This window comes from Stegostoma tigrinum, chromosome 7 (genome assembly GCF_030684315.1).
Source record: "Stegostoma tigrinum isolate sSteTig4 chromosome 7, sSteTig4.hap1, whole genome shotgun sequence".
Lineage (NCBI taxonomy): Eukaryota > Metazoa > Chordata > Chondrichthyes > Orectolobiformes > Stegostomatidae > Stegostoma > Stegostoma tigrinum.
The window spans coordinates 3,204,152-3,231,904 of NC_081360.1; the positions used below are offsets into that span (position 1 = coordinate 3,204,152).

General features: G+C 42.2%; 1 protein-coding gene and 1 long non-coding RNA gene across 2 annotated transcripts; one reads left to right on the plus strand and one right to left on the minus strand.

Annotated features, from left to right (window-relative positions):
• Positions 1-25,872, plus strand: LOC132209804 (uncharacterized). Its single transcript, XR_009445906.1, has 4 exons — positions 1-359; positions 8,771-8,870; positions 10,404-10,528; positions 24,460-25,872. It is a non-coding gene; the product is annotated as an uncharacterized LOC132209804 (long non-coding RNA).
• Positions 22,794-27,753, minus strand: LOC125454267 (probable G-protein coupled receptor 139). The gene is made up of 2 exons (XM_048534865.2): positions 27,479-27,753; positions 22,794-25,150 (listed from the first exon to the last, which is right to left on the minus strand). Exons 1-2 carry the CDS (start codon positions 27,546-27,548, stop codon positions 24,147-24,149), a joined length of 1,074 nt encoding a protein of 357 aa, XP_048390822.1. The 5' UTR covers positions 27,549-27,753; the 3' UTR covers positions 22,794-24,146.

Here is a 27,753-nt window from a genome sequence, read left to right on the forward strand (position 1 = left end):
TTGTTGGGCCAAAGGGCCTGTTTCCACACTGTAGGGATTCTTTGAAAAAAGTTGTGGGTGTGTGGAATGCGCTGCCAACAGTGGTAATGGAGTCAGATCCACCTTTAAGCGACTCCTGGAAAGACACATGGATGGTAGTAAAATGCAGGGTCGTTTATCTTAGTAGGATAATAGGTCATCACAATATTGCAGGCTGAAGTGTGTGTACTGTGCTGCAGTGTTCAATGTTCTAAAAGCAGCCTTGCAATCAGAAATGTGCTTGTAATGCCTCATTCCTGTTTGTCCTTCCAGGAACTTGAGGAAGACCATTCAGACAGACAGGAAGCAGCTGACATAAGCAATGTGGCAGATTGAGTGAGGTGAGGCAGTATATAAGTACAGATTGATAGGGAAACAATGGGGGAAGTAACAGGGACAAGGGAGCACTGAACGATTCTTTTCTTTACTGGAACCAGACTCTGATTTTGAAGTCTGCAATGGAACAATATAAGCCAAACGGATGAAATCCTTGCTTTCTGGGGGTTGGTCTCACCTGAGGCCTAAATCACTCTCGAAGCAATATGTCTGTGTGTTTCCCTCTGCTGGCGAAAATGAGGTTGTGTTCCCCAAAGGGGCATGAACAGAGTTTTACCATGTCAAACTTCAGTCCCATTCATTGTATCATTTGAGATTGAAATGTTATAGGGAAAATGTATAGATGGACATTGAAACATTAAAGCACACAAGGCTACAGGCCAAGTGCTGGAAACCACGATGATGGGCTTATTTCCGTGCTATAAAAATGTAAAACTTGATCATTTTGGAGGAGAAGTTTATCTCCAATCGAAAATAAGGCCAAAATCTATATTAGTAAGAATATAAGTGTGCATTTCTACTATCGTCACTGGTGGTCTGGTAATTGTGATTTGGCGCAGTCACTACCATGGCTCAGATTCGATTTCTGCTCAGGGATTCAGGACTTATTGTTCTTAACAGAAATAAAATGACACAGAGCTGTCTCTGATGGGAATTTCTTCAACGTCTCGGGTCAGTTAATGTCCCCGAGAACATCAGAGTCATTCTCCCAGCCTCTTAAAGATGGGGATTTTTCTTTGACTGTCTCTGCTTAGTTGGACAATTCACCTTCATTCTCCTGTCCCCAAAATAAAATTCTAAACATTCACAAAACTGAGACTGGGTTTTTTTTTTGTTTTGTATCCTTTTCATTTCCAGGAGCTGCAGTGATTAGTTTGGTGGATGTGGGAAATTAAACATGAAGTTTGTGGGACTATTTCACCTTCCCCACCTATGATGTTCTTGGTGTCATTTCCTGGTGTGAAACATTGAAAGGATTCTCATTCCAGCAGTTCAGAAATTCAAAACTCATCTCAGCTTCAGGGCAATGAGAAATATTAGTTTGGAAGTGTAAAGAGATTATGAATTGCATTTAAGCCAGGTAGGAATCAAACCTACAATTTCTGGTTCCCTGATCAGGAGCATTATCTCTTGGCCCCTAGTCCAATGCACATGCAGTGCTTACATGCGGCAGAGTTGTGGTTTTAACAGGGACATGAGCAGCAATGGTAACATTCACAGGGTGAACAACCAGCAAAGATAATCACCATCACTGCTTCACTTCAACGGTCCCCACTCTGTGAATCGGTGAGTTTTACTGGCAAAGAAAACACATTTGACCTCAGGAGGCTGCGTTAGTGTCGCCTCTTTTTCTGCTGGATTCATCCTGAAGTTCCTTTCCTTCGTCCACAAGAAATTCTGCTTCTCCTGCTCTTCTATTCTCATCTCCTCATTCCTGGTTTGGTAGGAATAATGAGGTGAGACAGGATAAACTTCAGACTTAGGCGGGGACGGCTGTGGTAATGGCACAGACAGAAGAAGTGATCACCCTCATTCTCTGCTGTCACCATTTATTCATTTTATACCCACATTAAAGATATCACTATAATCCTATAATTGTGGTGGTATTTTTTTCTGGTGGATTAGGAATTCTATTTAGAATTCTAAAGATTCACAATCTTTTGAAGGAAGAAATGTCTCTTTAGCTCTGTCCTAAGTGACAGACACATTACCTGGGGAATGTGAGCCCAGTTCTCGACACTCCAGCAAGGAGGTAGGTGTAACAGCAGAAAGGGGAAATGAGGGATATTGACAAAAGGAGAGTCAGAGAATGTGAAAGGGGGTGAGGTGGATACTCAGTGACCAATAGAGATATATATTGAGGTAGACACTGAAAGGATGAATTCTCCATTCAACATGGCTGCTAACTGACACAACGGAAAAGAAAAAGGCAACTGTCTAAGCAGAGCCTTTCACCATGTCAGGACAACAGATGCAGCATCAGAGCCAATGAAGTCCCTTTATAAAGTTGTAAGTTTGACAGTTGTAAGCTAATGAGAGACAGTGATTTTGATAAATATGCTGATTTGGCAAATAAAGCTGATAATTCCCCTGACATTATAATATAGAAATGCATAATTAATCTGGTACTGACAAATGGTCACTGGACCTGAAACATTAACTCTGTTTCTCCCCACAGATGCTGCCAGACCTGCTGAGTTTCTGTATCAATTCCTGTTTTTGTCCCAGATTTCCTCAGTTCTTTGTTTTATGTTAACCTGAATAACATTTGGAACAAAACAGTTTACCTGCCAGCTCCTGAAAAATCAGACAGAAGTGCTGTCACTACAATAAATTAGCTGAGCTAATTTTCCATTCCCTGACCTGGAGTCAAACCAGGGCCACAGCAGTGAAAGCACCGAATTGTAACCACTAGATCACGCAGTGACAGCAAGCGACACTGTCACGTATTTTCCCATGTGCTGCAGATCAGTTTCTGGTCTTCGAGATTTTACAGAGTGGAAGAAGACCATCCATCTCATTGTATCAGTGTCAGTACAGGTCATCAAACCTCTTCGATTTTAGTCCCAGTTTCCAGCATTTGGTCCATAGCCTTGTGTGCTCTGTTGAGGGTGCATTGTCAATGAGCTTATCCCTGTAATCTCAAACCACAGAACAAATGGGACTGAAGTGGTAAAACTGATGTTAGTACCTCTTGAGGAACTCACCCTCATATTCACCCACAGAAGGAGACGCACAGACACTTCCCCAAGAGTGACAGGGCCCTCAGGATTATACTCACGTCCGCTCTCTGTCCCTATGCACAAGTTTCTCTAACAAAAGGCAGCTTTAGGTAGAACACAGGCAAAAATGAGAACTGTTATTGTGAGCTGGCATATGAAATGGACAGTGAGCTGAAATTGTCCCACAATCTGCTCACACTTTCAATTTCGAAAACTCACCAACCCAATCCCTGCAGCTCCTGGGAATCTGACAGGACAGTGCCTGGCAAACATCCCTCACCAAAAACAACCGACATAAGGCAAATTCTAAACATTTTTATGTCGCATTTCTTTCTGCTTCTGCCCCTGTATCACCTGTAGCCCCCTCTGACCGCCAAGCTCTGAGGCCAGTGAGCTGCTTGATACAAACACAGGCAGATTGTGAAGCCAATCTTTTCCTGGAAAGCAGGGCCAGGGAATATAAAGCACAAGGGATTGAGAAGCAGTGGGTTTGCACACAGCTGGTTAAAGAGATGTCAGTATTGCATCTTCCCATTTTGTCCTGGATAATGATTCCAGAAATATACACAATGCCAGTTATCCCCATTCCAAATGTCTCAATGGATAATATATCTGACAGACAGATCAGGGAGAGTTGATTCAACCCCTTCCTGGCTCGCGTGTATTTTGCAAACATTATCCTATCACTTCACAAAATGAGCTGACAACAGCTGGTCATAGATGTCTCCAACACAGAAAAAGGCACTTAAGCCCTTCAGGTTAGCGCCAGTTGCACTCTCAACCCTAGCCTTTCCAGGCTCAAATCCCAGCACTCGGCTTCCAGCCTCACCAAGGTTTAACAATGTACATGTACATGTAAATGCATCCTAACTCCTATGAAGGTTTCTGCTTGTTCTGCTTGCCAGGCAGCAAGTTGTGTATTCCCACTACTGGCGATCTGGGTGAAATGTTTTATTCCTCCCTGCCTTCTGTGATCCCTCTTGCAAAACAAGGAGACAGGGAACAAATTTCCTTCTTATTTGCCTTCAGCAGTCAACCATAGTCAGCAGAATTCGAGCCTGGGCAGGGACACACCAAAGGATTTCAAGTCTATCACCTTAACAACTTAGGCCATGGCTCCAGAAGCACACAACCCACACTGTTTTCGAGGTCTTCCTCCCTATGGAGCTGATAAAAGAGTGACTCTATTGGTTTGTTTGAATCCAATCATTTCTCAGATTTGTAAAGAGGTAAATTCAGTACATGGTGGGTCTGGTTGTTTCATCCCAATAGATAGGATAAACATTCATTTAAAAACAACATAAACTGCAGGGAAAATCTCAGCAGATCTGGCAGCATCTGTGAGCAGAGAATCAGAGTCAACGTTTCAGAACTTCTTCAGAACTCTGTTTTCTCCCATAGCTACTGCCAAAACTGTTGAGTTTCTCCAGCAGTTTCTGTTTTTGGTTCACATACCCAGCATCCTCAGCTCTTTACGTTAGCCTTTAAAACAACATCAAAACACCTTTGTAGTTTCTGATTGGATAAGATTTCCGTTTGGGGTAAATCTTCCTGACCGCATCAAAAACCCTCATTTGTGTAGGTGAGGAGCATGAACCGCCAAACTCTCAATAAACGGCCAAAAGCACTAACCAGTTGCACTACACGGATTTGCCAGCATGTAGCTTGCATGATTTCTTAAAACAGGCTGCTAGTGAATTCAAGCTTCAGACTGCCTTTTTTGGATGACAGTTGTCCTCCATTAGTTTTACTTTTCCAAACTAAAGTCGGGGACATTTACTGTGGAGACATGGGAACAAACTGGTTCCACCCTCTGCAGACACATCCGTGTCATCGAGAAACAGCTCTCCTACAATCGCGGCTGTCTCCTTTTGAATCTTACAGTGTCCTGTCTATTCCCAAGTTTTCTCATTGACCCAAACCTGAGATGAGACTTGAATTTCTGATGTACAGGAATGAGAATCCTTTCAAGGTCTCAGATCAGTTCATGCCCTGAGAACATCAGACTCTATGTTACAGCCTCTTAAAGAAGGGGCAGGTGTCTTGACTGTTTGTGTCACTCAGAAAGTTCATGCTTCATTCTCCTGTGATTCTGGTACTCAGAGGGTTTCTAAAGATTTCCAAAGCTGTATGCTGGGTTTTCTGTTTTGCTTCCTTAACATTTTTCCACTAAAATTTCCACTTTTAAATCTCTTAACAATCCTCTGCCATGCACCATATCCAGGGATGTGGAAATCCTGTTTAGTGGAGAGATTCCTCAGGCCAGGAATGTTCTCTTTCAAGCAAAGAAGGTTAACCAGAGATTTCTTGGGACTGTTTATAATGAAGGGGGAGGAAGTGGTTGAGATGGACGGGTTGCTGATCAGGAGAAACTGTTGCCACTGACCAGGGTCAGCTAACAGAGGATTGAGTTTGAAGATATTTAATGAAAAATAGCATTTATGTATAGAAATAGTAGGAACTGCAGATGCTGGAGAATCTGAGATAGCGAAGTGTAGAGCTGGATGAACACAGCAGGCCAAGCAGCATTTCAGGAGTAGGAATGCTGATGTTTCAGGTCTAGGCCTGAAATGTCAGCTTTCCTGCTCCTCTGATGCTGCTTGGCCTGCTGTGTTCATCCCGTTCTACAACTTGTTATCTCAGCATTTAAGTAGATATGAGTTTTCTTCTGTCCACCTCCTGACCATGTGCTGCTCTCTTACCAGATTAATTTTTCCACAGCAGGTCTAGCAATATCTTGAAAAGAGAAACAGAGTGAAGGTTTTGAGTATGATAAGATTCTGGTTTAGAGGTTGTGTTTCCTGAATGTCAACAAGCGACCAGACCTGAGAAAATGTGTGCTTGTTTGGACCGGATTTTCTAGCATTTGAGCAATAACCCATCCAGCAGGAAGTAATTTAAAATCTACAACATGTAGAAACACAGCCAGTGGGATTGAAATCTCTGTGGGGAAGCCCTGATGAATACCTAATCCAGCATCTTAACCACTTGGCCGTGACTGTCAACCCCAACGTGGCAACTAATATTTCTCATGGAAGGGTTGCAATAGGAAAGGCTTTTCCTGTCCACGCCATGACCCTAATATTTACTGGAACCCTGTATTTGATCAGATTGGATGAGACTGCTGGGAGATTGATTTGAACTAAATACATTGATGAAAGATAGAATGGATGGGAAGAATCTGTTTTGACAAGTGGAGAGATTAATGATCAGGACAATGAATCAAGGAAAGAATGATGTCCTTGTATTTTTATAGCGCCACTCGCCACCACCTGAATCACAGCCAATGAGGTACTTTTGAAGCAGATTCATCATCGGCAAATCTAATGTGCAAATCAGGGCAGTGTGTTTTACCAAAGGTCAGAAAAGAAATCATTTCAAATACTCACAACTGCCGCTGGAGATGCTATTGAGGTCCTACCTAACTTTAGGTGTTTGATCTGCGCTGATTTACACTTGTGTAGTCTCAGGGGAAGGGGTTGCCCATTTAAGACAGAAACGAGGAGGATGTTCTCCCATTCAGAGGGGAGCAAATCTGTGGAATTCTATACAGCAGAAAGGTGTCAGGGACAGGTACATTCAAGGCTGAGATAGACAGACGTTTAGTCACTTAGGGATACAAGGGCCATGGAGATAAGGCAGAAGATTGATGTTGAGGATTACCAAATCAGCCATGATGTCATTACACCATGTAGCTGACCTGATTGGCCAAATGGCTCACATCAGTTCCAATATCTTAAGCGTCATTTGGAAAATGCTAGAGACCATTGTAAAGGAAGAAACAGCAGGACTTTTAAAGAAATGATTACATTCAAACTGGGTCAACATGATTTGTTGAAAGGGATGTCATAATTGACAATTTTGCCAGAGTTCTTTGCTGATATTACAAGCAGAGTTGATCAAGGGAGCCAGTAGATGTAGTGTATTTGAAATTTTAGAAGGTACTGAGTAAGAGGCCATATAATAGTTGGTGGGTAATAAATGAGCATGGCCTCCCCATTGTTTAATTAACAGAACACATAGACTTGGGATTATTGGCTATTTTTCAAGTTGGAAAGATGCAATTAGTGGCATGCCAGAATGGTCAGTCTTAGGGCTTCAATTATTTATCTCTTTATTAATGACTTAGAAGAAGTACTAGAGTGTAAAGTGTAATGTGTCTGATTTTGCTGATGATGCAACATAGATGGAGAGCATGTTGTGATGAGGACATGGGAACCTGCAAAGGGATATAGGTAGTTGAGTGAGTGGGCAAAAATTTGACAACTGCAGTTTCATGTCGGGCGTGTACGGAAAAATCTTTTGTACGAAGAATCAAAAGGGAGATGACTATTAAAATCGAGAGAAACTTCCAAAAATGTATAGTGCAAAAAGATGGCCTCCTTTTCTAATGCTCACAATAAAAGAGATGGTTTCCCAGGAAAGGACTGAAACTAAGTAACCTGTAAATGAATCGGCGACCAAGATATGTCTTGTGTTGTTCTATGGGACATATTTGACATCTTGTTTATAGCTCTCTAAACTTTATTTACAATGGAGCTGGGTGTTGGTGAGGGGGGTAATTAAGGTCAGCATTGATTATTGCCATTTCTTTAACTCTCACACACAATATTTTTTCTTGTACCTTTCATTGCACATTTCGGTTACTGTTGGTGGGCCTGTAGAATACACCCACTGGTGACTTATTTCCCTCACTATTCATCATTTCTATCCAAACAGATTCAACATCCTTATCTTCTGAACCAAAGTAATCTTTCACCATTGTACAAATGTCACCACAACCTTGGCATTTCACATGCAAGTGTATGTCTTCTTGCAATATTAAATGATCATTTACTGAAACAGGGGGGAGGCAATAGACACTGCCGTGACTCAGATTCAAGTTGAGGTTGCTGCAGTACATCTTTCTTAAATCCAAAAGATCTGTTACCCACTCTGGTCAGTGGAAATAATTTCTCACTATCAGCTTAATCAAACTGCAAACCCCACCCCCAATATTATAAATAGTGCCAAAATTGTCAGTTGGTAGGTGGAAACATGGAAAGTAAAGAAAACAGAAAACCCAGTCTCCAGCTTCTTGAATCTTTCAAAACACTTTGTGAACCAGACACAACGGACAGTGAAGGGTGAAATGTCCAAATCAACAGAGCCAGTCAAGGCATCCTTCCCTTTTTTAAGATGATGAAACGTTGACTGATGTTCTCGGGGTCATTACCTGATTTGAGACATTGAAATAATCAGGATTCCTTGAAAAGATCAGGAATTCAAACAGAATCTCTGCTGCAGCGCCAATCAGATACTTGGAAGCAGACAAGAGGTGGAAAGGCTCGACAGAAATGGCCGGGTTCAGGAGAGCTCATTCCCGGTGTCACGGATGTCTCTGCAGTGGGGTGATATCAGACTGTTTCTGTGTCTCCAGAGTGAATGCCACAGTCTTTATTTTGTAAGAGTAAAACTCTCAGAGTACAGCTGTTTTCTTGTAAAATCACAACCAGTCTGAAACTCACTGAATCATAACTTACAGAAAATGTGCCAGATTCGCAGTCACCATCCCTGAATATGTCCTGTTTCACGTACATGACAGACCCAACAGGGATGCTGGCACGGTGTGGTACAGTCAGGAGGAAGTTGCCTTGATGTTCTCAACATAGACTCCAGATATCAATAACTCTCACCCATTCATTTAAACACAGGTAAGGAAACATCCTGCTGATTGCCAAGTACTCTACTTCCTTGGGTGAAGAATCAATTCTCCTCCATGTTGAAGAGCACTTGGATGGAACTCTGGGGCTGGTAAGAGTGCAAAATGAATTGGTAATTTCAGTGTTCATCATCCAGAATGGTCCGGCAGCAACTGGTCGAGTCCTAAAGGACATAGGTGTTTAATTGGGTCTCTAGGTGGTGAGAAAAGCGGGAAGAAAGTAACATGCAAGACCTCATCCTCACCAATCTGTCCTCTGCAGATACACTGGCCCATGACAGTGATGGCAGGAGGTGACCAATATGTAATTCTTGTGGGGACGAAGTCTCGCCTTCACACTGTGGATATTATTCATTTTGCTAAATTGAACAAACTGTGAACAGATCTAGAACACAGGTGTGGGGACCTATGAGTTGGTGTGGATGATCAAAAGCAGCAGAATCAGACTTGAAAGATGACACAGTTATTGCTTGTCACTGGTAGAACAGAATTGGAGTGTATGGGTTTGAAATGTTGCTATTCATGTGTTTTTCTCTGTTTACCTTGAGGAAGAGCAAATCATTATCGGTTTTGTTTGAAACCAAGAGCTATTATGAATACTGTATGGTTGGTTAATTGTTTTCATGTTGGGTTTGATAGAATATTTGATGCTTGGGCCTAAACGTACAGGGTATTTGCAAATTGTCAAATGATTGGAGAATATTTTCTTGTGGCTAATATTCTTAATGATGGGTTGGAAATGTGAAAATTTCAATTCATAAAGTGTTTTGGTTAACAATTGAACATGTTGGCTAAATGCAGCACAGAGACTGGTGTGAAACAAACATTTAAAATCCCCAAAACCTGGCTGTCAGTGAGTTCAAACTTCCAATTACAACTACCGAAATGACAATTTTGCGTTATCAGTTTTACTGTTCCAAATAAAGGCTGGGGCACACGTTGTGGAGACACGGGAACAGTCTTATCTCAGCCAGTACAAACACCACCTGGAACTAGCTGTGTGTGTGGATGCCTTCAGAATGATTCTGAAGCCTGTCTACAACTTCCTCAGTTAAATTTCAAGTGTGAATTATGTCTGTTTTCAGTATAACGAACTGAATTGGCCAAATGGAGTCTTTTTCTGCAGTAATCGTGCTGTGATTTCATTGGAATATCATTGCTTTAGGCATTTTGAGGGTGGATCAAGCAATAAGTTTAAAACTCAAGGGCTCCATTTCAATGGTGTCGACATTGCTTCTCATCATTTCGGACTTTAATCAGCTGCCCACAGAAATCATTATCTACCTTGATGGGTATTGAACTTTGAATGAGAAGAAGGGAAGGTGCCTCGAGCTGTTTAATTTGGAGATTTTGTATTCACATGAAATTATTGCACTTAGCCGTGCAAATGCTTCCTGATGCAGGCCTGTCTGACTCTCAGTGAGATTTTTTTAATAAAGTGTCCCCGGAGCTTCCAGCTGCATCATGACATCATATGGCATGAGCAGCAATTGGCCTTCAGCTGTTCTGATGCAATAACGGTGCTGGTTCCTGGAACATGAATTTGAATTAGTCGTGGGTCATATGGTACTGAATCATACAATTAAATGTTATTACACTTCAATATATTTACATTTCTTCATTAGAACCACAGGGACTTCAATGTCTGGTCTCAGGTTTAACAACTCTTGGGATTTCACAGGCGGCATCCAGATCTACCTCGTGGCTGGGAAAAGGCTTTCACTTTTGAAGGTGCAACATATTTCATCAAGTGAGTGGAATTTATTGAATGTTTTTGTTCCTGTTCTGTTTGGTACTGATGGTTTTCACCTGTCCTTTTCTTTCTCTACCTCCACAAATGGGTGTCACCCCTCAGCACTTTGGTTTACAGGTCATTGGGCACATTGTTGGGGTATCCAAACTCTGCTGCCAATGGCCCATTCACACATCACACTGACGCACATCTCCCCTAACCCTACATCACTTTGCCAATGCTTCAACTTTGAAAAAAATCCTCATCTCTCCATGGCTTCCCTGTTCCTTTTCTCTGTAATTCCCTGAAGTCTCTAGAACCCTCCCAGTTCTCTGCCTTTTGCCATATTCTTGTTCCCTGAGCTCCCCAATTGCAGTTACTTGACCATTGAAGACTATGCCTTCAGCTGTATAGGAACATGGCTGTGGAACTCCACACCCCCATCACATCTCTACCCGACCCAAGGCAATCTTTAAGTCTTTCTCTTTTTCTTTATTTCTTCAGCCAGAGAGTGGTGGGCTTGTGGAATTCATTGCCGCAGAGTGCAGTGGAGGCTGGGACGTTGGATGCCTTCAAGGCAGACATCGACAAATTCTTGATCTCAAAAGGAATCGAGGGCTACGGGGAGAGGGCAGGAAAGTGGTGTTGAGATGCCCATCAGCCATGATTTAAATGGCGGAGTGGACTTGATGGGCTGAATGGCTTTACTTCCAGTCCTATGTCTTATGGTCTTATTTTATAGAATCCCTACTGCGCAGGTAGAGGACATTCGGCCCACCGAGACAACACCAACCCTCTGAAGACCATTCCACCCAGACCCCTAATCCCACATTTACCATGGCTAACCCATCTAGCCTGCACATCCCTGGGCCCTATAGATGATTTACCAAGACCAATCCACCCTAACCTGCATATCTTTGGATCACGGAAGGAAACCAGAGCACCCAGTAGAAGTCCACACAGGGGAGAATGTGCAGATTCCACAAAGACAGTCACCTGAGACAGCATTCAAACCCAGGTTCTTGTTGCTGTGAGACAGCAGTGCTAACCACTGAGCCACTGTACCACCCAATGATCTGTGTTGACCGGTGTTGTTGCCATCTGTATTAATATCTCACAGTGGCTTCAGTTGTTTTCGTGGCACTCCTGTGAAATCACATGCATTAAATATGCCACATAGATGTTAGGTTGTTCTAAAGCACCAACTGCCCATCTACATTATTTCAGCTAACACTGTTAAATGTTGCTGGGCTATGTTACATAGAATAGAAATGAGGAGCAGGACTAGGCCATTATGGCCTTCAAGCCTCCTCTGCCAATCAATAGGATCATGACTGATCGTCTATCTCAATGCCAAACTCCCACTTTATCTGCCCATACCGCTTGTTGCCTTTAAAATCTAGAGATCAATCTGTGACTGTGGAGAAATCACAACTGAGCCCAATCTACAAGTGAGGTCTTTTACAAATGAAAGGTCAGGTTTTGGAATTAGGGTTGGATGATGGCGTAAAAGGATGGGTTGGTAAACTTGCAGATGACACTAAAGTCAGTGCAGTTGTGGGTAGTGCAGAAGGAGTTGCAGGTTACAGAGGGACATAGGTAGGCTGCAGAGCTGGGCTGAGAGATGGCAAATGGAGTTTAATGCGGAAAAGTGTGAGGTAATTCACTTTGGAAGGAGTAACAGGAATACAGAATACTGGGCTAATGGTAAGATTCTTGGTAGTGTGGATGAGCAGAGAGATCTCGGTGTACATGTATATAGATCCCTGAAAGTTGCCACCCAGGTTAATAGAGTTGTTAGGAAGGCATAAGGTGTGTTAGGTTTTATTGTTAGAGGGGATTGAGTTTCAGAGCCATGAGGTTATGTTGCAGCTGTATAAAACTCTAGCGCAACTGCACTTGGAGTATTGTGTACAGTTCTGGTTGCGCATTTTAGGAAGGATGTGGAAGCATTGGAAAGGGTGCAGAGAATGTTGCCTGGTATGGAGAGAAGGTCTTATGAGGAAAGGCTGACGGACTTGAGGCTGTTTTCATTAGAGAGAAGAAGGTTAAGAGGTGACTTAATAGAGATGTACAAGATGATCAGAGGATTAGATAGGGTGGACAGTCAGAGCCTTTTTCCTTGGATAGAGATGGCTGGCACGAAGGAACATAGCTTTAAATTGAGGAGTGATAGATATAGACAGATGTCAGAGGTAGGTTCTTTACTTAGAGTAGTAAGGGCGTGGAATGCCCTGCCTGCAACAGTCATAGACTCACCAACTTTAAGGGCATTTAAATGGTTATTGGATAAACATATGGATGATAATGGAATAGTGTAGGTTAGATGGGCTTCAGATTGTTGCACTGACCTGTGAAACCATCGAGGGCCGAAGGGCCTGTACTGCGCTGTAATGTTCTATGATTCTATACTCATATTAATGATGTTCGTGACGGGTTTTCTTCATGAAATTGGAGAAATATTTATTCTTAGTAGCTGAATTTACTGAACAGCATCCAAAGAGAGAGTAGAATCTCGCCATTTGTTTCTTCCCTCTCAGATCCTTTCTCTCTCATTGTATTTGATAGAGTGTTGAGAATAACTCCTCGATCCACTCTGTGAATCAAGTTCCCCAGTGTCATGCAATATCAGGCATGATTCATGAAGGAGAAAAGTAGAGGATGAGGAGACTGAAGTTGAGACAATGAAGTAGAGAAGGGTGGAATGAAGAAGATAAAGGGTCAGGTAGACAGGCAGAGACAGAAAGAACAGGAATGGAGAGAGAAAGAGAAAGGAGGGTGGTGGTTTAACAGAGAAAGAGCAGTACCCTTTGACCTCCTTTGTCAATAATAGTTCAAAATCATTGCAGTGCTATCATTTCCTGCACGTGCGAACTTGTGGTGTAAAGGTAGCCATCTGACTCCAGATCAGAAGATTGCATGTTTAAATCACACCAGGCTCATGCTGCTCACATACAAATATGTTCCCTGAAGCCCTATATTACGTCGGAGGTTGTTGGTGATGATACATGTTGACCAAAGTCTATTTTTTCTGTGGTTTTTGATTGCTGTCAAAGTTTCCCTCTCAGTTTTACATGGGAACAATGTTTCACAGATGTGTTGTGCATTGTTTGGGTAAATGCTCAGCTCCCTCTGTGTGAGAAGTAAAAGACAAACTGGTCATCATGGGGCTCCCTGTGGACAGCTGTATTGATACTTTACCAATTAATCTATAAACATCCAACTTTATGTTTCAATCTATCAGAAGATTTCAGCCCCTCTTCTGTGGTAGTAGAGTGATAGTGAGTTCAGAAAGAAATGTTTCCAAAAAAAAGCAATTCCTTTTTTCTCACTGAACACAGTTGCACTGATCTTTATTCAACAGCAGGAGCAGAATCCACAGTGTGACGGCCCCCCTCCATGTTCACGGTGAGCCTGAATTTTATAAGCTGTATCGAGTGCAGGGAGACAGAATGAGAAGAAGACGTTATTGAAACTCTTTGCTGCTTTTAATCTCAGGAGAAGAGTGAAATGTACTTCAGCTTGAGCAAGTCTCAGCTGGCTGAGGGCTGGGCACCAGTTTGTGGCAATGGCTCATTGGTCTAGAGGTACGATCCTCACTTTGGGGATTGAAAATCGTGGATGTGTGTGAGGTCCCAGGTTTAAATCCCAGACAAGACCTGATTGTGTGTCTTCAGTTTTGCCAAATTGCCCAATCAGCTTTCCAAAATAAGACTGTGTTTAATGAGGTCAGACTTCCTGAAGTAGAGATGGAGCAGAGGTGCCATTGCAGCAAACACAGCAAAGGGAAATATTTATTGAAAGGGAAAGAAACGTGCCTCATGATGTTTACCCACGCAATCCGGCATTGGATGAATCCTCTATAAAAAGCCAGTGAAGTTGAAACACATTAGTTGCAGTGTGTTCAAGGCTCAGGGTCCCCTGCAGTAATTGCCCACGCTGTTTCAGACAGCCGTGTCGTTCACGTGACACAGAAACTTATGAATAACAAGAGGATCACAGCAAAAATAAATCGAATCAAATCAACTCAAGGATCAACCTATCACAGACAGCATCACAACATGGACACCATTATTAAGACAGATACCACCGTTCCTGAAAAAGGACAGAGAAATCCAAGTGACTGAGAATCGCAGTGGGCTCAGTATGCTGGACGACTTCTTTCTGCATAGTAATGACTCCATGAATGAGAGTTCACTTGGATTCTGTTAATCTGGGACTGTTGGTGTTAGATATTAACCCTTGCAGGGCCGCAGCAAACAAACTGACTCCTGTGTTGCAAAAGTCTGCAGGATTGCTATGTGAAGATGAATTTTGAACACTAAACAGGCTGCACAAAAAGAACTCATATTGATTCACTCGAGGAAAGCGTCTCCAGTGTTCATTTCTCTCTTTCCCAGCAGTTTAGCATCTTTCTCTGTCTCAGATGACAGACATTTGTTGGAAGTTCGCAATCAAAATTGCCAATTTCCAGCACAAACATGTAACCGTCAGCCCCCTCAAGTATTTGGGAAGGATCAGAAAAGCTCATGTGCACTTCCCTCCCCCAGTACTGCTGTTAAATGGCAGAAAATGGCTTAACAGTCCGCCATTGGAGAGTGCCCTCTCCCAGGGCAAGAGATGAACAATACCATCCTGGGACCAGACAGACAGAATGATAAGATTTTCTTGAAACTCTCCTCTGCTTCACACCTGATTCCATGGTAGAAATGCAGGGGTTTTATTGGCTCATTGGTCGAAAAGTATGATTCTTGCCTATGGATTTGTATAATTAGCATGTGAGAGGTCCCCGATTCAAATGCTGGATGAGCTGTGGTTGCTTGATCCTGGTTTTGCCAGCTCGCCCAATCAGCTTTTTGAAAAATGCGTGGTATTCATGAGGTCAGACTTCTGGAGCAGAGGTGTCATTGTAGCAAGCACAGTGCAGCAATACATGAATTGAAAGTGAAAACAAGTGGTTCAGAATATTTGCTCAGGCAATCTGACATTGAATAATTCCTCCACTTGAATTATCGCAAAGATTTGGGCTGGCATGAGGAAGCAGGGATGCAAAGTGATTGGACAGAGCGCTAAACAGGTTCATGTGAATGGTGCTGTGTACAAGGAATGTCAGCAATGAAGAGATAGATTGTAAACTTACATCAGTTCTCCTTGAAGAACAGAAGGGTGAAAGTGGGTCTGTTTGAAGCTTTCCAAGTTGTTAGGGGTGTACGCAGAATCAATAGAGAGAAAATGCTCTCATGCCTGAGGCAGAGATCGGAAGTAATTCAGGAAAGGAGTAGAAGTGACAGGAGGAAGAGCGTTTTCAAATAGGGAGTGGCTAGGGTCCATAATCACTTTTTGATTGTGACAAAAAGGCAGTTTCAATTCAGTTGTTGAAAAATCAATTAAATTGTTCTGTTAAAAGTATCAGTGAGTTGCAGAGAGAAGTCAAGAGAATGGCGCTAAAAGATAAGATTTACAGCTGGATGAACACAGCTTGGCCTGCTGTGTTCATCCAGCTCTACACCTTGTTATCTCAGATTCTGTGGCATCTGCAGTTCCTATTATTTCTGGCGTTATAAGATATACCCATTTAATCATTTTAGAGAATGGACAGCACTAACAGGGGTTGCATAGTCTCTGTCTGCCCCATGATAAATTTGTGGTTCTGAGTGAAATCAATGTTAGACCAACAGAATGTGAGAAGTTAGGAAAAGGTTATATTTACACAATGGGACTCGTGTACAACAGAATATTGCACAACACGCACATGTCACAGGGAGGAGTGTGCTTTCTGAATCAATGTAGGAAAATACTGCAAAGTGTTTTGTGGATCAGACACAGTGCATATTACCATTCAAGTCATGCCAGAATAAGAGACCCAGCGATGGCCAATCGGTCTGTCGTAAATATATCTGCTTAGGTCAGGGGTGGGTGCAAAAGATGCACAAAAATTGAAACACATGATAGATTTATCCAGCTTTGAAGTTTTTCCTAGAAGAAGATACCTGAGGAAGATATCAGGTAAAGCTATTGACTTCTGCTTGCAGGACCAGCAAATGCATTGTACATGCATAGGAAACCTTTGATGTATTAAATTCCGGTCGATGGACCTAACATCCTTTAACTAGGCCATGGTGCTATAGAAGGTAGTATGTCACTGCCTCTAAATGTTGTCCTGTAGCGAGTCAAATACTTAGCTGCTCATCAGGGTTACATGCAGAAAATTCATTTTTCCAACATGAGGGGACTCTTTATACAACAAAGGTTATATAAAGAACCTTTTCACATAAATAATCACACTTCATCTTAGTGTGTTTTGTGTCTCCTTGGTGCTTTATTTGCCATTGTTCTTGCACTGAAGGTGCTTTGCTCCTTCTGCATGTCTCTGTTTGCCTGACTTTTACATTCTGGGTGGTGTGACACAGTGGGATTGTGAAGACAGAGTCAGGCTGCAAAAACATGTGTTCATCTTCAAAAGCAATGGAAAAATAACAAAAACAATGCAGGAAATGTCTCCTTAAATCTCTGCCATTGCACCTAGACTGAGCCAACTCTTAACCTAATTTTCCACTTCATTTCAGACCTGACTTCGTACCATTGCCCTTTTAGGTTTTACACACTTTTAGATCCAACCTTCTCTCCTTCAAAGTAAATGTGAAACTCAGTAATACTAAGATCACTATTACCTAGTGATGCCTTCACTCTGAGGAACAGCCAGGGTCCAAAAGACTGAAGATGGACACTTTGAAGTTTTCAAGAAGATCTGTAGCTAGGGTTATGGATGAGGTTGTACCGATGAATGTGAAGGATCTCATACCCAAAACCAGCAAAAGCAGTTTTATATACAAAATACCATGCAAGGACTGTGAGAAACACCACATAGGCCAAACCGGAAGAAAACTCACAGTACAGATGCACGAACACCAACTAGCCACCGAAAGAAGCCATGAATTCGCACTTGTCTCACTACACATGAACAATGAGGGATACAAATTCAACTGGCAGAACATCCATAATTGCACAAGGCAAACAGAGACACGCCAAGGAATTCTTGGAGGACTGGTGTTCTAACCAGAACTCCATCAACAAACACTTTGAATTAGACCAGAGATAGTAGGAACTGCAGATGCTGGAGAATCTGAGATAAGAAGGTGTAGAGCTGGATGAACACAGCAGGCCAAGCAGCATCAGAGAAGGCTGATGTTTCGGGCCTAGACCCTTCTTCAGAAATGGGGGAGTGGCCTCCTGTACATCAGGGAAACCAAGTGGAGGCTTGGGGACCGCTTTGCAGAATACCTACGCTCGGTTCGCACTAAACTGCACCTCCCAGTCGCGAACCATTTCAACTCCCCCTCCCATTCCTCAGACAACATGTCCATCCTTGGCTTCCTGCAGTGCCACAACGACGCTACCCAAAGGTTGCAGGAACAGCAACTCATATTCCGCTTGGGACCCCAGCAGCCCAATGGTATCAATGTGGACTTCAAAAGCTTCAAAATCTCCGCTCCTGCTACTGCATCCCAAAACCAGCCCAGCTTGTCCCTGCCTCCCTAACCTGTCCATCCTCCCACCTATTCCCTCCTCCCACCTCAAGCCCCACCCCCATCTACTACCTACTAACCTCATCCTGCCCCCTTGATCTGTCTATCCTCCCTGGACTGACCTATCTCCTCCCTACGTCCTTACCTACTCTCACCTTCAGTGGCTTCATCCCCACCTCATTGACCTGTCTGTCTCCTCTCCACCTATCTTCTCCTCTATCCATCTTCTATCCGCCTCCCCCTTTCTCCCTACTTATTTCAGAAGCCCCTTCCCCTCCCCCATTTCTGAAGCAGGGTCTAGGCCCGAAACGTCAAGAGTTCCTGCTCCTCTGATGCTGCTTGGCCTGCTGCATACATCCATCTCTACACCTTGTTATTTAACATTGAATTAGACCTTGTGTACAAGCCATTGAGAAACAGAACCAGAAATGGCACCAAATGCTCCAACAAACTAAGGCATAGAAATAACAAATGGGAGGAGCACTAGCGATATTACCTCAGCACTAGCGCTATTACCTCGCAGGGTGACGAAACGTTTGCACCCAAATCCAACAGCCTGGCGAGCATGTCTACTACCTCTCGGACACTTTGGCTCCATAATTAATAACAATACACCGCTAGGCATGGTGAGTCGACGTCTGGTTTACAAGACCAACACCTTCCCACTTGGCCAGCACTCCCTGCTGCGATGGCATTTATGAATTTTCCAAACCACTGCATTCGATCAGTTTGGTAACCATGCGTGAGATTGTTTGAAGCAGTTGGAAAAGTAAGGTAAACTGATAAATTACATGACATTTAAATGCAGAGTGCGATGGAAGAGAGGAAACAGCAAATAGTCATGTTCAGACAAATTTGAATGCCATTGTAAATGATTCAGGAAATGTTACCATCCTTCGACATGATAGTGAAGAGTTGGGTCTTATTGGTTTATAGTTCAGCGTCAGTTGGAGCATTGTATGTAATCCTTGTCCTCAATCTTCACCAAAAATGTAGAAATTAGAAAGGACACAGTGATTTTATTGGGATATTGGACAGAATACAGGATTCTATTCATGAGATGTTGGAAAAATTGCAAAAGCTGAACCTGAACCCGGGAAATTGGGAAATAAACTAACGGAGATATTCTTAATGATACAAGGTTCAGACTGTCTATATAGGAGGAACATTACCTCTTTCAAGTGAATCAAGACCAGAGAGGTCAGAGATTCAAAAGTATCGGTGAGTGATGAACAAAATGTTGGAGCAGAGTTTCCTTAACTTAGAGAGTTATTTAAGTCGGCAACGATTTTCAAGAAATAAAGGTAGAAGCTGATTCCAGAGTATTTTAAAAAACATATCAGCAAACATACAAGGAGTGAATTTAACAAGGGGAGAGAGTCTGTAGCCAGTCTGACAGAGGTGTGTGGTGCGGATAGTGGGTGGCAGGGCCGGGCAGGGCTCATAGTTCATAGAATCCCTATAGGGTGGGAACAGGCCCTTCAGCCCAACAAGTCCACACTGACCTTCAGTGCATCCCACTCAGACCCATCCCCCTATAACCCACCTAATCTACACATCCCTAAACACTAGGGGCAATTTAGCATGGCCAATCCACCTAGCCTGCACATCTTTGGACTGCAGAAGGAAACCGGAGCACCCAAGAGGAAACCCACGCAGACATGGGGAGAATGTGCAAACTCCACACAGACAGTCACCCGAGAGTGGAATCAAACCCGGGTCGCTGGCACTGTGAGGCAGCAGTGCTAATCACTGAGCCACCGTGCCACCAAGGAGTCTGGATTGGACTGGAACAAGGAATATCCCAGTACCCCACAAAGAGACAGGCATAACTGGGGTCCACATGGCCACTCCTCTGACTTGTAGAAAATGATGGGAGTTAAAAGAGAAGTTATTGAGGTTGAGGATTAGCTCGGCCAGGCAGACGAGGGTGTTTGCTGGTGGGGACGGTTCAGGCGTTTGCTGCAGGAAGAAGCAGACAGCCCTAGGACCATCTGGTGGCAGATGGACATGTAAAGGGATTGCACGTCTACTGTAAAGAGTGGAATATTTTCTTCAGTTTGACCAATTTTTCTAATGAACCTATTCGGAGATGTCATTCTACACCTGTGGATCAGGTGGGACTTGAACCTGGGATTCTAGGTCCAGGCTTAGGACCACTACCACTGCATCACAAGAGTCTCACACATTATTGCACGACGTACTACTGATGACCCTGACCAACACTGGAAAGTATCCCTTTGCTCTGTGTGAGGTCCACAATGTGAACACGAACTGAAGTCAGCATTACCCTCAGGGACTCAGGGTCATTTTGATCAATCTAATACCATCCCTTCAGATAAGACTTAAATTATACATCAAGTTTCTGTGAGACAGAGGAAACAACAAAATGCTTCCTTTCAGGCCTGCTTAGTTTCTTCAACCCTTTCTGTTTTTATTCAAAAATGTCAATATTGAGTGGTGTTTTGACAGAACTCAACCACACAATTCATGAAGTTGTCACAAAGTTAAAGAATTAAATAAAGTTCTCAGAGCCCCCAAATTACTTGATGTTTCATATTCTAGTTGATATATTAAGTATTTACGCTGAGGAAGAGTCCCTATTTCTGTCAATAAATGAGATTCTAGGTGCAGGTAAACAGTTAAACTAAATGACAACCTCTACAACTTAAAACTCTCCAATCGCTTATACACAGAGAAAATACATGTTGACGTATTGAGAATATTGAGAAACAAAATATAAAATCAGTTCCATCATCTTTGTTCACAAGATTTATGACTTGGATGCTGACAAATTTGCAGATGATAATAAAATAGATGCAAAAATAAGTTGCAATAACGGAATTTTACAAATTTTAGAAATAGATATAAATAGATCAGTTGAGTGGGCCAAAGTTCGTCAGATAGAATTTAATCTGGAGTTATGTATTTTGGTCAGAAGAATAGAAAGGCAACTTATTGTCTAAATGGACAGAAACTTCAAAGAGACTTGGTGTGGTGGGATCTGAGTGTCCTTATACTTGAATTGCAGAAAAGTAATACACAGGTACAGCAGGTAATAAGTAAGTCAAGTAAAATCTATTGGAAAAATAATTGTGTATAAAAGTATGGAAGTGCTGCCATAACCAAACAAGATTTTAATGAGTCCACAGATGGAGTATGGCATACAATTTTGTTCCTGTTACTTGTGAACGGATATAATTGTATTGGACACAGTTCAGAAGAGATTCACTCGATTCATTTCTATAGATGAGGGGTTTGTCTTATGAAGAGAGATTTCATAGAATCCATACACTGTGGAAACAGGCTATTTGGTCCAATATGTTCACACCAACTCTCTGCAGAGTATCCCACCAGGTCTAAACTCCCTACCTGATCCCTGTAATCCTGCATTTGCCATGGTTAACATGCACATCCCTGGACACTATGCAATTTTTTTCATGGCCATGCTACCTAACCTGCATATCTTTGGACTGTGGGAACAAAACTGGGGCATGCAGAGGGAGAGACTGCACAGACACACAGAGAATGTCCAAACTCCCCACAGACAGTCGCCTGAGACTGGAATTTAACCTGGGTACCTCAGAAAACAATAAAGTTGGAGAATGTGAAATATTATGATACGGTATCCAGTAATATAAAAGAAGATTGCAAGAGTTATTACGTACATGTAAAAGTTAAGAGAGAGGAAAGAGTGGATGTTATGCTGCTGGAAAATAAGGCTGGAGCACCAATAATGGGCAACTAAGATATGGCAGAGGAACTGAATATATACTTTACACCAGTCTTCATTAGTGGGAGACAACAATTGCATACCAGAAGTTCAAAAAGTCAGAGGACAGAGGTGAGCATAGTCGCCGTCACTAAGGAAGAGGTAATGGGGAAGCTGCAGGTTCTGAAGATGGATAAATTGCCTGGATCAGATGGACCTACACACAAGGTTCTAAGAGAGTAGTTGTAGACATTATGAAGGTATTGGTAATGATTGTCCTGGAATCACTGGAATAAGGGAGGATCCCAGAGGACTTAAAAATGGCTAAAGTATCATTCCTGTTTAAGAAGGGATGGAGGCAGAAGACAGTAAATTCTAGGCCAGTTAGCCTATCTTTGGTTGTTGGTAAGGTTTTAGGCTCAGCATGACTTCAAGGGGAGGTCATGCTTGCCAAATCTGTTACAATTACTTGAAGAGGCAATGAGAAAGTTATAGCAAGAGGAGCCAGTGAATTGATTTCCAGAAGGCCTTTGACACATTGCAACACAGAAGCTGCTAAAAAGATGTGTGAATGGTGCTTGGGTGTGGATTTGTCACAGGTAAAGGATTAGCCGACTGATAGATTGCAGACAGGTGGATAGATGGGTCTTTTTCAGGAAGGCAGACAAAAGTCTGTGTTGGGACCACAACTGTTCACGTTATACATAAGGATCTGGATGGAGGAAAGGAAGGCATTTTGCTAACTTTGCAGTTGACACAAAGATAGGTGGAGGGACAGGTAATATTGACAAAGAGGGCAAACTGCAGATGGACTTGTAGACTGACTGGGAGAGTGGGCAAAAAATATGGCAGATGGAATATCACGTGGAAAACTGAGGTTGTGTACTTTGGTAGGAAGGATACAGGTGTAGACTATTTTCCAAATGGGGAAAGACTTCCAAAATCTGAAGCTCAAAAAGAACTCAGGAGTTCTTATCCTGGATTCTCTTAATTCTAACGTACACATTCAGTTGGCAGTTAAGAAGGTAAAAGCAACACCAGCATTCATTCAGTGAGGAACTGAACAGAAGAGGAGGAATGCATTGCTGAAGCTGTATAAGGCCTTGGCTGTATTGCATTTGAAATTTTGTAAGCTTTGGACTCCATATCTTAAGGAAGGATGTGCTGGTCTAGGAGGGGGTTCAGAAGCAGTTTCCAAGATCAATCACAGGGATGAAGATATTTTCATATGAGGAGGGGTTGAAGTCTCGGAGTCAGTACTCAATAGAGTTTTGGTGTTGGGGGGGGATACACCAAGACTCCAGGGTGGAGGGAATGTGGAGAAGATGTTTTCACCACTGACTGACTGATGGGCAAAAGTCACAGGAAAGGGATGACCCTTTACAACTTACATTAAGAAAAATTTATTCAGCCTGATGGTGGTGAATCTGTGGAATGTATGCCATAAAATATTATGCAGCCAATTGGAATTGTTCTTTTTAGAGCAAAGAAAGTTAGCTGTAGATTTCCTGGGTCTATTTATAATTATGGGGGTAGGAGCGTTGTGGATGGGTGAGTTGATAGAACATAGAGTTATACAACAGGGTAACACACCCTTCAGTCCAACTTGTTCGAAAATATTGTTACCAGATAGATGGGATTGAAGATGGTGAATGAAAAACAACTTTGCAGTTTATAGAATGAGTACAGAAAATGCTGGAAAAACTCAGCAGGTCTGACAGCATCTGTCAACAGAGAAACAGCATTAACAGTTCAAGTGTATTATGATTCTTCTTTAGAACATGATTTTCTGAATGTGAAGAAATGAATCAACCTGAGAAAGTATGGGTGTGTTTCGATGGCTTGTCTGGTGTTTCAACTATGACTAACTGAATGGGAACTCATTTAAAAACTGCAAGGTCATGAAATGCACTTAGCACGATTCACACCTGTGCTGGTAAACCTCCATTGCTTGTCCGATCCATGAATTTAAATACTTGGCCACAGTTACCACCCTGCCCAGTTAATTTTTTGGAAGACAGAAGGAAAGGAAGCAGGGAGGGAGAGAGGGAAGAAGGAAGGAAGAAAAGGATGGAGAAAGGAAAGATTTTCTTTTAACAACCAAAGACAACACAAATTGTTCTACAGGCATTTAAATATATTGTTGAGGTGATGCAAGAAAAATGGCAGGAGATGTGTGCAGAGCAGCAACGTACAGAACTAATTAAAAAATAGTCATTTTTTGAATGATACTAAATTAGCAGCAGATATTAGCCCTGTTTCAGTGGCAATGGGATATTTAAATTCTGTCTCAGAATTTGGATTCAGACTTTGATCTCATATCCGAAGAAGCATCACCAATAGATTAACATTGCTGCAGTACAGATATATGAGTGTTGAATTATGTGCCTTACATCCCTTAGCTGTTGCAACTAACCACGCGTTGAATCGAGAATGAGAGTGCTCCATGATGAGTCACATCAATTGAGGTTGAACAGCTTGCAGATGCTTTCCTGGTACTTTGCATTTTAAAGCAATCTGCAAGCTTGGCGAACGGACTGAACAGTACATTCTTGAGATCCTCACGGAACCTGTTCTGGGATACTGCATAGATGAAGACGTTGTTGCAGGAGCTGAGTAACTGGAACATGTTGGTCGTCTCTTGGAAGATGTAGGTTAAGTCATTGAAATTCAATTTGTTGAAATATGCATCACTTTTAATCTTTTCATAGAGGAAATGTCCAACATCAATGGCCCAGAGCAGCAGGAAACTGAGAGAAATGGTGAAGAGCAGAACAATGGATCTCTTACGGTTTGCCATCTCGGGGTCTGTGTCATTCTCAGCACCTATAAGTTTCCTACGGACTTTTCTGGTCTCTACGATTTGTCTTACAGTCAGGACATTGAGTATCAGGATGATGAGAAATGGGAGAAAGGGTGTTAAGATGTGCTCCATCCACTCATAGGCCTGCCAGACAGGTAAAGTATAAAAGATAGACTTTATGCCACAGAACCAGGCTACCCCATCCAAGATGTAGAAGGGCTTGTAGATAGTATACAAAGGGAAATTTTTGACACAACTTAGAAGAAAGATTGCTCCTATGACAAGCAGCGCAGTTTTCTCTGTGCAGTATCTGATCCTCAAGCTCTGAGAGCAAATGAACACAAAACGATCTATGGTAAAGGCTGCGGTTATCCAGACTGAGCCATCCCGGCTGCAGCGAACCAAGATTGTGGTCAGCCTGCAGACAGGGGTTGTGGACAGGACACTGTTGCTAAAGTAAATGCGGCTGATCCGGTTCAGGATGCAGCCAGTGATGATAACAAGGAAATCTGTCACAGCAATCGCCATTAAATAGTAGGTGATGCATCTTGGGAGTCCACACCGTCCTCTGGATAGGATTAAAATTGCCACCAAGTTTGCTGTGAGAGACAGAGTTTAATAGATTACTCAAGTATGAAATATAATGAATATCATTATGTGAATGTTATCCAAATAGATATTTCCAAGTTGATCCCAAGCACCACCTACTGCCTCACCTGATCTGACAATGAAACTCTCTTGATCCATTACCGTGGCATATCCAGACTCTGACTATCCAAAAGTCATTGGTATGTGTGTGTGCAATAGTCGGAAACAATCCTTATTGATACATAGAACCACTGGCCCAGTACACCTGTGCTCACTGACTCATACTAACACCATGGGTGGCAGTTTCACAACTGTAATAATCTCATTGTGTATGTTATTAAAGACCTCATCATTTGCTACACCCTACCTTTCAGCATCGCATTATTATCTGAGATTTGAATAATTCTCCAATTCTACCCTCTTGTTTATTCCATATATTTAACACTCCAGCTGTGATGGCGAGGCCTTTAATTGTTGAGTTGAAATTTCTGCCCTCAACAGCCCAGTCTCTATTCCCTTGTTCAGGTCACTCCTTGTATCTTAACTTTTTGATCATCGTCTTCTTTGTTTTTTCCAATATGTCTTTGTGATGTTCTGTGTAAAATCTGTTCACGAAACCTGTGAATTTCCTGCCATTCATATTGCAAGGTCAGAAGAAATAAAGCACCTCCGCGTGCTCAAGTATGAACTAGAACTGAAAGGAGAGGTTGAACATTATAGTAAAACCATATCTTGTCAATGAATAGTAAAGACAATTATCCAAAATAAATGTCAAATGCAAAAGGAAAGCCAACAGCATCAGCCAAAATCCTTAATAGAATAAAATCAATTTTATTTTTACTCACTTCTGCGAAAAGTGTCAATAATGAATTCCTAAGACTATTTGAGATAGTTGCACAATTGTATCATATAATCCTTACAGTGTGGAATCAGCCCATCAAATCTACACTGACCCTTTGAAGAATATCCCACTCAGACTCAACCTTACTGTGTTCAGTTTTGGTCGCCACATTACCAAAAGGATGTGGATGCTTTGGAGAGGGTGCAGAGGAGATTGACCAGGATGTTGCCTGGTATGAAGGGTGCTGGCTATGAAGAGAGGTTAATTAGATTAGGATGATTCACATTAGAAAGATGGAGGTTGAGGGGGGACCTGATTGAGGTCGACAAAATCATGAGAGGTATAGACAGGGTGGCAGCGAGAAGCTTTTTCCCCAGAGTGGGGGACTCAATTACTAGGGGTCGCGATTTCAAGGTGAGAGGGGAAAAGTTTAAGAGAGATATACATGGAAAGTTCTTTACGCAGAGGGTGGTGGGTGCCTGGAATGCATTGCCAGCGGAGGTGGTAGAGGCAGGCACAGTAGCGTCATTTAAGATGTATCTAGACAGACACATGAATGGGCAGGGAGCAGAGGGATACAGATCCTTGGAAAATAGGCTACAGCTTTAGAAGGGGATCTGGATCGGTGCAGGTTTGGAGCGCCGACGGGCCTGTTCCTGTGCTGCAATTTTCTTTGTTCTTATTCCTCTAATCCTGCATTTCTAATTACCAATCCACCTTGCCTGCACATCCTGGACGCTATAGAAATTTAGCATGGTCAAGCCACCTATCCTGCATGTGTTTGGGCTGTGAGAGGGATCCGGAACACCTGTAACAAACCCACACAGACACAGAGAGAATGTGCAAACACAAATTGCTGCCCGATGATGAAACTGAAGCCAGATCTCTGGCACTATGAGGCAGCAGTGCTAATTAGCAAGTTTGCAATGTAGATTTGTTTAATCCCTGTACATAACAGTTGATTATACTGCATTCAACACAATAACCATTCTATCGAAATTCACTCTTCAATAGGTGGAAAATACGTCAGGGGTAGACCATTCGGCCCATTGATATTCTGCCATTCACCTTGTTCATGGCTGATCTTCTTCATCAATGTCAAAACAATCTGATCAGCGCAGGAAGATGCACTTTACTACAAGGCTATACCATGTTTAAATATGATATCCAATCTCTGAATTTATTTTAGTTTGAAATAACTAATACTTAATAATATAACAGATTACTGTTCAGACAATGCTATTCGTCACAATACATATTTTCATAATCCACTAATAGAAATGTGTGACATGATAAAGTTAATATAATCAATTCGCCCTAATATAGTATAATATGTAATAAACTACAACAAACAACTGAAAATATGACGTTTTGTCCCCGGTTAATGACCCTTACATTTAGAGAAGGGCCGAATCTTAGAAAAATTGGAAAGGGGAGGAGACACGTTTTGTGGAGATCTGCAAATAAGTAAATACATCCTTTGCGATTCATTTCTTACCTGGCACTCCAACAACAGCGATTATGAGATAGCTAATGGCGTAGAAGAGTCCTTTTGCAGGTCCGTGCATGATCCGTTAGAAACTAATGCAATTCTCCAAGCTATGCTGATTAATTTTGCAACAGATTCAAAGTTTCCTTCATTTATATTTTTCTCTGAGAAGTCTCCGGAGGACCAATTAAATTGCGTCATACAATTTAATATTAGATCAATGAAAAACAGATGAATATACTTTTCTTTACAGCACTGACAAGAGAATGGTTCTATTACATTTG